The following is a 9,113-nucleotide window of genomic DNA, read 5'->3' as shown; positions in this document are numbered from 1 at the left end:
GCTTTAACCTGAAATAATAATTTCACTAAGTGGTTAAAGCTAATCAGCTTATTTTTAGCTTTAACCTTTTTCTAAAGCTCAGAGAGACAGATTAATTGCTTTTAATGAATGTAAATTCATTTATGTAAATGACTGAAGGAGCTAACTTCCACTAACATTCCTACGTGTTCCCTACAATTATTCAAAATGTTTATGGATAAAAAGGACATGTTATTCTGCATTTGATTTTTATATATATATATATATATATATATAAGAAAACTATTAGTGTGGGCAAATTGAATAATACACTTCAAGAAATTCTTTAAGAAACCAATCATCACCAAACTATCACTGATTATTTTCTTTTCCTATAATATCATGCATAATAATTATGTTAAATATTATCTAGCTTTTCTACAGGTTATTTATCAGTTCTAGTAGGAGTAGTAGGAGTAATAGTAACCTTATAAAGGTTATTAATACTCAGTTGTTTAACTTTCAGGTTTAGTTTTTAATTGCTGTAGGTATGGAAAACAGCTACTACCAGCATTCTTCAAATGGAAATTAATTGTGTGATCTGCTTTAAAATCCTTTTTTTATATTCTATACATACTTCAACAGTCAGAAGTTTGTAACGACACCTATACATTTTTTCATGTAAATAAAATAAATTGATTTGTTGAATAATCTTTGGTCACTGCACAACTGTATATACTGTATGCTCTTGCATAGCTAAATAGTAAATCATTGATTGTTAAGGTACGTTATTAAATCTTTTTCAGCTTAAATGCTTTATTACTAATAGGACACCTTGTATATTAAAATCACAGTAGTAGAATGTGATACCTTACAGCTATTTACAGTGCATATTTATATTAAGCTACAAGTGAAATTGTGCGGGATGTTTAAGTATTATTAGAAGTTGTTCTAAAGATGGTGTTAACCGTACTGGCCAATGGAAAAAGCCCCTGAGTCATTAGAGAACTTGTCTTCAGGTCTGACTGACAATTGGCTATGATCTCTGGTCCGGTACATGCTGCTCATGTAGGAGGGTGATTTTTCAATCTGTGCATCTGAAACCTAGAGTAAAAGAAACAACAGCTGATAAATTTATTTTGGTCACAAATAACCTGAACTAATAGAAATGTCGGCAAAAAAGAAAACAATCATACCTCTTCAAATTTCCTTGCCTTGTACTGATCTGCTCCTTTCAGGAAATTCAGAAGAATTATGTCACAAAGAACAGCTCCCTAGAAACAACATACGTACAAAATGGCAATATATTATAACCCTATATTAAACAATATATAAACACTTCCTAATAGTGCACATTTTAATACAACAAAATAAAGTTGCTCCCAAGAAATAATAAAAATCTGCACTAATCCAAATACGATTAAATGTTAGTCTATGTCTGATAACATATTTTCTATAATTATTGCTGTCAGGAAACCAGTAAACCAGTCCAATCTTGTAAGACTATCTATGTATTGCTGGTTACCTAAAATTCCTGTAACTTCCCTTGGGTTTTCTACTTAAAGATCTCAGCACTACACACGTTTACATAATGCACTTAAACTTTTATTTCACCCCACTTAACCTCTAGGTGTGATGTCTAACACCTGAAAACCACATGCTGAGGGTTTTCCAATGTAGTGATGGTAGTGCTGATCTAATTTCTTTCTACTTTTGTGAGCTTCCTTGTCTCTCATTTTAAATGCATAACCTACTACTGGGCTCAATATTGTCTCGTATTCATATTTTTATCAAATTAGTGGGTCCTGATGTTAAAAGGAACTACTGTTCCACTGCTTGCTTCCAGCTTATAAAGTGTTTAGGACTCTGATTAGTGATTTTGGACCCTAGTTTCTTTCCACTTGGGCTGATGTCCTTAAAATCTGTATATCATGTAGGTCACTGTGGATTTCTGTTTTACTTACACTTTTACATATACTTTTTAAGTTTCTGTCCAATTTTAGGTTGGATAGGATTGAGCTGACTCAACACCCACTGGTATTAAAAAAAAAAAAAAAAAAAATTTAATTGACTTTGTTAACTTTTGCATGCTTCCCCCTCTCTTACTTAGTTTCCTTATACAGTGCATACGGAAAGTATTCACAGCGCATTACTTTTTCCACATTTCGTTATGTCACAGCCCTATTCTACAATTAAATAAAATTATTTTTTCCCTCAGAATTCTACACACAACAACCCATAATGACAACATGAAAAAAGTTTACTTGAGATTTTTGCAAATGTATTAAAAATAAAAAAAACTGAGAAAGCACATGTACAGTACATCTTTGCTATGAAGCTCAAAATTGAGCTCAGACGCATCCTGTTTTCCCTGATCATCCTTGAGATGTTTCTGCAGCGCAACTGGAGTCCACTTGTGGTAAACCCAGTTGATTAGACATGATTTGAAAAGGCACACACCTGTCTATATAAAGTCCCACAGTTGACGGAGCACAAACCAAGCACGGAGTCAAAGGAATTGTCTGTAGACCCCTCGAGACAGAATTGTCTCGAGGCACAAATCTGGGGAAGGTTACAGAAAAATTCTGCTCCTTTGAAGGTCCCAATGAGCACAGTGGGCTCCATCATCCGTAAGTGAAAGAAGTTTGAAACCACCAGGACTCTTCCTAGATCTGGCCGGCCATCTAAACTGAGCGATCAGGGGAGAAGGGCCTTAGTCAGGGAGGTGACCAAGAACCTGATGGGCACTCTGTGAGAGCTCCAGAGGTCCTCTGTGGAGAGAGGAGAACCTTCCAGAAGGACAACCATCTCTGTAGCAATCCACCAGTAAGGCCTATATGGTAGAGTGTGTGCAGGTGTGTGCCTTTCCAAATCATGTCCAATCAACTGAATTTACCAGGGGTGGCCTCCAATTAAGCTGCAGAAACATCTCAAGGATGATCAGGGGAAACAGGATGTGCCTGAGCTTAATTTTGAGCTTCATGGCAAAGGCTGTGAATACTTATGAACATGAGCTTTCTCAATTTTTTTTTTTTATAAATTTGCCAATATCTCAAGTTAACCTTTTACATGTTGTCATTATGGGGTGTTGTGTGTAGAATTCTAAGGGGGAAAAAAAGAATTTAATCTATTTTAGAATAAGGCTTTGACATAACAAAATGTTGAAAAAGTGATGCGCTGTGAATACTTTTCGGATGCACTGTATAATTCCTATAGTTGTGGAAGTTACAAATGGTTACATACTTTTCAGATCTGTTAATAAACCAGAGAACATTCCAAACACTCCATTATGGGTGCAATTGTGTCTCTCCTGATCTCCTGATTGGCAAGCATGCCGAAGCACAGTGAACAGTTAGAATCTAGCATTTCAATCATCAATTTTAAACCTGATTGTTCATATGTCACTGACTTGAGTATGAATGCTGTCTTTAAATACCTCATGGGTTTCCCCACCAAAATGCAGGACATCCTCATGTCTCTTTCACATCGAGATCTCTAACAGCAGCACAGGGTTTTCAATGTCACCACATGCTGGTCTGTTTAGTGAATGTTCAACTAGTATATGAACCCCTGAAGTGGCAGGGGTTGAGAGGTTGTCTTTGCTTTGTTCAGATTCTTTTCACATGAGCACAGCCATGACTGCAGATGTGCCAACATGTTCAATTTAGCTGTAGCATGTGCAATTTTACCTTACTTATGGAGACAGCTGAAAATTCTGCTTTGCTTCTTTTTAAATTTTTTTTTTTCCAAATGTTCATTTTACAGAATCAGGCCCATGGCACAGCATTCTGATAATTATAAAAAGTTAAACCAGGACTCAGTCATCTCATTGGGCAAAGAATGAAGGCATAAAACTAATTGATATGCACAGAAGATATCAAGCACACTCGGTAATAAAAGTTGTAGCAGCCGTAAAAAAATTTAAATGGTACAAATGTTTAAAAAAAGTCTGTGTGTCCCTGAATGCTGATCCCGGCCAAGGTGGCTCAGAGCCTACTGCAATCGTTTCCTTAAACATTCAGTGAATGGAACGCCTGATCCTTGAAAATTGATGGATAACTTGTCGTAAACTTGTGGAAAAAAATCATCTATCTGTGGGAACTGTACACACAATCATTCACCATTTCTGGAAGGTAAGTGCACATTGGGTACCTAATCTGCATTAAGTCAGAGGAACTTTCCGATACAGAAGGCCAGGATGTCTGATCATGGCTCTAGTGTACTGATTAAACTAGTGAAATGCTGGGATAAGTGCATTACTGTAAATGAAGGTAGTTTTTATTCACATAACTGGCTTCTGTTATTGTGCATGATCAAAAATCCTGGTTTGACTTAAATACTCCTCGTAACATTATATATTTTCAGTATCCATAGATAAAAAAATTAACTGATTTGTTGCACTGTACAAATATGAAACAAACATTTAAAAGAACAAACTTACCACTCCCACAGAAGTAAAGGCAGCCACCATATTGATTAGAGTCGGGATCATATTGAATTTCCCCGCCTGTAAAAATGGCCGAAGATGGTGTGAACACACACACACACATACACACACATACATATTCACTTTTCACACTTTATTTATAGAAACATTGACCCAATTTCTTGGAAACTCACATCTCCATTGACCATCACATCAAATCGGATAGCAACTGCCTTTAGTAGAGTTCGGTACTCCGTCCCATTCTCCATCTTAAAGTACTTTGCAAACCTTAAAGCAAAGTTATGCATATAAGCAGCAAGAAAACATGTTTTATTTCAGAAGGTGCCTTCTTTCTCAAGTCTGTACACACCTAAAATTGTATCCTGGTGACACACTGGTTTTCTCAGACATGGCATCCAGACGGGTAAAGGAGTATGCAGGCTTACAGTGGTCGTCTGCTTTATCCAGATCACACACCCAGGCTATCTTTATGCCTATCACTCCACCCTGAAAGATAGGAAAAAAGGGAAAAAAAGCAAGGAACAATCAACAAATAATATTTAAAGTAAACTTTTTATATAAAAACCCTTCGCCTTTCCCAGCCAATACATGGAATACTAAAATAAAGAATCTAGCATATACCATCTGCATGGTATATCAGAATATATAAAAAAAATCACAACATTTGCATGTTATTGTTCCAGTATTACGATTACCCTAGGTAAAGAAACACATTTAAATGTTACAAAGTGCAACAAAGTGCACCTTTAAAGTTGAATATTAACTGTTACATACTACTTCATACTACTAATACAACTTTCTGAATTAAGTGAAAGGAGATGAGAAAGAGAATGCAGACTAACTTTATTAGCCAGTGTGGTAAAGTTCTGATGGCTAAACCTGATAACATCTCCCACTCTGAATATGGGGCAGTAACTGTTTTGTTCAAAATCAAAATTGCACTTCTTTATATAAGTGCTGTTGATGTTGGGCAAGAAGTTTCCCCTGCAAGAGAAAGATAGTGTGAAAACCATGCAGGCAAGTCACAGTCAACTTTATACACATTTATAGAATGAAATACATTAATGGATTAAAAAATATACCATTATTAATATAGTGCTATTATCCACAATATGTGCTCTGTATTAGATTGACCCTTACTTAATTCTGTTGCCACTACTACTACTACTACTATACCCAGCACCACCATGACTACTATTACTTCTGCTTATTGCTACCACTAATGTTACTAACCCCAAAACCACTACTACAATTACAACTGCTACTACTACTTATGCCATACTACCACAAATAATAATAATAATAATAATAATAATAATAATAATAATAATAAGCATAAGAAGAAGAAGGGGTCTGACAATATTACTATAAAACGCATGCACATTTGAATTCTCACTTTGTGAAGTTGAAGCGGGGAAAGCGAATGCTATTTTTGATAAATATGGTGAAGTTCTCAACCTCCATCATGGGTTGTCTAAGAAAGAGGAGATTAATTTATCAATTTCTCGTGCATCCTATTATCTACTCATTATAATTATACAAATTATGCTAAAGTTAAACAATGAATACTTATTCAAAATTTAAAATAGCTAAAAACTTATTCACTTATATAGACACATTCACTCATTGTGTCAGTCACCACATACTCACATTGGGACATCATCTACCTCTGCAGGACACCATCCTCTGATCTGACAAGTTTTCATGGAACCAATATAGTTTACACACTTTCCTGTCAACAAACCTATATGACACAGACATATATGGATGTGTCAGTGCACGCACACACACACACACACACACACACACACACACACACACACTTAAGAGTTAACAGTTAAGAGCTAGCTCAGTGTAAGTGATTTAGAATAAATACATCTTACCATTTGATCCTGGCTTCGTCATCATATTTGTGCAGTTGTCATCATGTTCACATTTAAATTTCGACTCAGTCTAAAACACACATATGTGCATAAAGAATGTAATAAATCTTAAGAAAAATACTCTTATTATTCCATTATTATAGTACAACATATTTTTTTCAAATTTATTGTCAGTTTGCTTTAACAGTAGGCTGTAGGATAATAAAGTTGTGTAACTTACCTCAGGACACAAGCCCTGCACCTGATTCTCTGTGGTGATGAGTTTAGTAATGATGCAGAACACTGAGGACCCCTAGAGGATAAGCACACACACATGAACATCTCAGTGTACATGCAGCACAGTGGGGGTAAAAAGCTGAAGTCACACAGTACAAAATGAGCATTTAACATTGAAATTAAACAGTATATTTCTCTCGAATCACAGTTATAAAATTTACACCCTTAGGGTATTTGTTTGTATTAATCTTGAGTTAAAGCATTGTAATTACTGTATGTACAGTGCAAAATCCTCTAACAATTAAATAAATTACAATTTTAAATGTTTTATTTAGCTTTTTGTTTTTCATCTTCTTCTAAGTTTGTAATGTACTTAATTCACATAATAAAAAGCAATTACCATTATTTATCATTATTTATTTTTATTAAATTTATACATTTTACTTGGGAATTCTGCACATTATTTTAATATGTTGATACATGAATCGTGAAATGTATGCAGTAAGTTAAACTGACAAAATCGGCTAAACATGCTAGCATATGGACCTGTGAAGGTGTGACAAAGTCAGCGACATCCATGGTTTTATTGTGGTGCTCTCCAAATCCTTTCACTTTAGTCATCACTGATGATTCGATAGCTGTGTCTCGCTCTTGATAGGCCTTCTCATACAAAAACACCCAACTGTCAGGAAGAAGGAGAAGAGAGAGAGAGATAGAGAAAATGAGAGAGAGAAAGAGAGAGAGAGTAAGAGAGAGAAATAGGAGATGAGAATTGGAGAGAAAAAAGAGCAGCATTAATTCATACCCTGTTACGAATATGTGGTCAATCCATAAAGCCACACAGTAATGTTCTACTGTATAAATTAACTAAATATTTCTTAATGATGTTAAAATTTTAGCCAGCATTCTATGTACATTTTGTCTAAAGGATGCATATTTTAGTAGCAATATTATCTCTTTATAGAATTAACCATAAAGCAATGGTGTAGTGGCACAGATCATGCCAATACATACACTTGCTGTTTTAAAAAAACTTCAGAAAATAACAAATATAATATCAAATAATTTTCTGAGCCACACACACAGAAGAGAACAGAAATAATAATTTACACATGTACACTGTGAATGTATTCACACATGTACAAACACTCTTAAACTAGTTTATAATACCATAGCGAATAATTAAATGACTTTTGACCAGCCTTACCCAACAAAATAAGAGATTATGAGCAGCTGAACAACTCGGTTGATGATGCCGATGGTCCAGCTCTTCACCACCACAGACTTTGTCGTCTCATAAGTAAAAAAATCTGTTATGCAGCTCCACATCTTTTACACAGCACTGTAAGAACAATACACGATACTGTTGTGAACTGGCGTCTTGTCCTTTGATGTTAAAAACAAAATGGCAAAATCCAGTTTATGGAGTTTCAATGGTAAGTCCAAGTAATGAAACTTTCACCAATCTAAGAAAACAAATAATAAAAAAACACTCCTTATCAGTATCATCTGATAGTGATATTAAGAAAAAAAACAGGAGTAAGATAGAGAGCTGTTTGTGTGTTGCAGGTCTTCTTTCAGTGTACTGCAGATCCTCCCTCCCTCTAGCACTTTCTTTATATTCCCCTCCTCTTTTTTTCAACCTGACACACAAACCCATGCTTACACAACATGCTAAATTGGTCAAGAAAGAATCAATAATGAGTAAGTGGCTAAATAGGATCTATTTGGGTATTAATGACATGATGTGTGATGATTTAAGAAGGTGGATGTTATGTACTGTATAATTCAGAATACAGATTAACTGTAATAGATTACAGTGGAACCTTGGATTGCGAGCATAATTTGGTCCAGAATCGTGCTTGTATATCAAAGCACGTGTATGTCAAAGCGAATTTCCTCTATAAGAAATATTGAAAACTTTGATAATTTGTTCCACAACCTAAATAATTAATACAAAATACAAAGTAAAAATAAAACAAATGATTCTGCACTTTAAATTTGAAAAAAATCGTGACTGATGTTAGACGAGAGCAGAATCAGGAGCAGGGGGGAGGGGCTAGGCTACTTTGTAGGATGACTTTTACACACTGCGCGCACACACACACACTACCAGAATCACTCCAGTAAACAGGTACATCTTCCGCACTGATACTGCCTTTTTAACTTCTTTCCTTGCAGAAGCGGGGGTCAGTTACTGTTTAAGATGACTTTCACACACAGCGCTCCTCTAAACAATCCATCACTCCTCTAAACAAATTGATCTCCCCCACTGCTACAGCCTTTTAAACTTTTTTTGCTTTTAGAAGCAGGGGCAGGGGACTCCTGTGTAAGACAACTTTCACACACTCACACCTGGGCACACATTCACACTGCTACAGCCTTTTTAAACCTTTCTACTTAATAATACATTTTATTTATAATGCACTTTATATTTGAAACAAATCTCAAAATGCTACAAAATTAATTTGACCCGAAAGCTCTGATAAAAAGATAAGTTTTAAGACCAGATTTAAATGCATCAACAGTCTGTGGCGTCCTCAGATACTCAGGGAGAGAATTTCACAGTCTGGGTGCAGCTGAGCACAAAGCTCGATCTCCAATAGTAT

The 9,113-nt window shown here is 35.4% G+C and overlaps 1 protein-coding gene across 1 annotated transcript; it reads right to left on the bottom strand.

The window, feature by feature from the left end:
• Positions 1-278: 278 nt before the first annotated feature.
• p2rx3b (purinergic receptor P2X, ligand-gated ion channel, 3b) lies at positions 279-8,070 on the bottom strand. Its single transcript, XM_053501804.1, has 12 exons — positions 7,712-8,070; positions 7,051-7,186; positions 6,509-6,580; positions 6,289-6,358; positions 6,056-6,149; positions 5,802-5,879; positions 5,248-5,389; positions 4,755-4,891; positions 4,579-4,672; positions 4,400-4,465; positions 1,155-1,232; positions 279-1,062 (listed from the first exon to the last, which is right to left on the bottom strand). The coding sequence occupies exons 1-12, from the start codon at positions 7,831-7,833 to the stop codon at positions 922-924; spliced, it is 1,230 nt and encodes a 409-aa protein (XP_053357779.1). The 5' UTR covers positions 7,834-8,070; the 3' UTR covers positions 279-921.
• Positions 8,071-9,113: the final 1,043 nt, after the last annotated feature.

This window comes from Clarias gariepinus, chromosome 8 (genome assembly GCF_024256425.1).
Source record: "Clarias gariepinus isolate MV-2021 ecotype Netherlands chromosome 8, CGAR_prim_01v2, whole genome shotgun sequence".
Lineage (NCBI taxonomy): Eukaryota > Metazoa > Chordata > Actinopteri > Siluriformes > Clariidae > Clarias > Clarias gariepinus.
The sequence above is the reverse complement of the archived record's forward strand: the minus strand, read 5'-3'. Positions and strand labels throughout refer to the sequence as shown.

What these genes read in the sequence shown, in the direction of transcription:
- p2rx3b (XM_053501804.1), bottom strand. Translation starts at nt 7,833, where the DNA reads ATGTGGAGCTGCATAACAGATTTTTTTACTTATGAGACGACAAAGTCT. An exon ending in GACGAAGCCAGGATCAAATG is followed by an intron (nt 6,150 to 6,288) that starts GTAAGATGTATT and finishes TGTGTCATATAG; the next exon opens with GTTTGTTGACAGGAAAGTGT. An exon ending in ATGTGATGGTCAATGGAGAT is followed by an intron (nt 4,466 to 4,578) that starts GTGAGTTTCCAA and finishes CCATTTTTACAG; the next exon opens with GCGGGGAAATTCAATATGAT.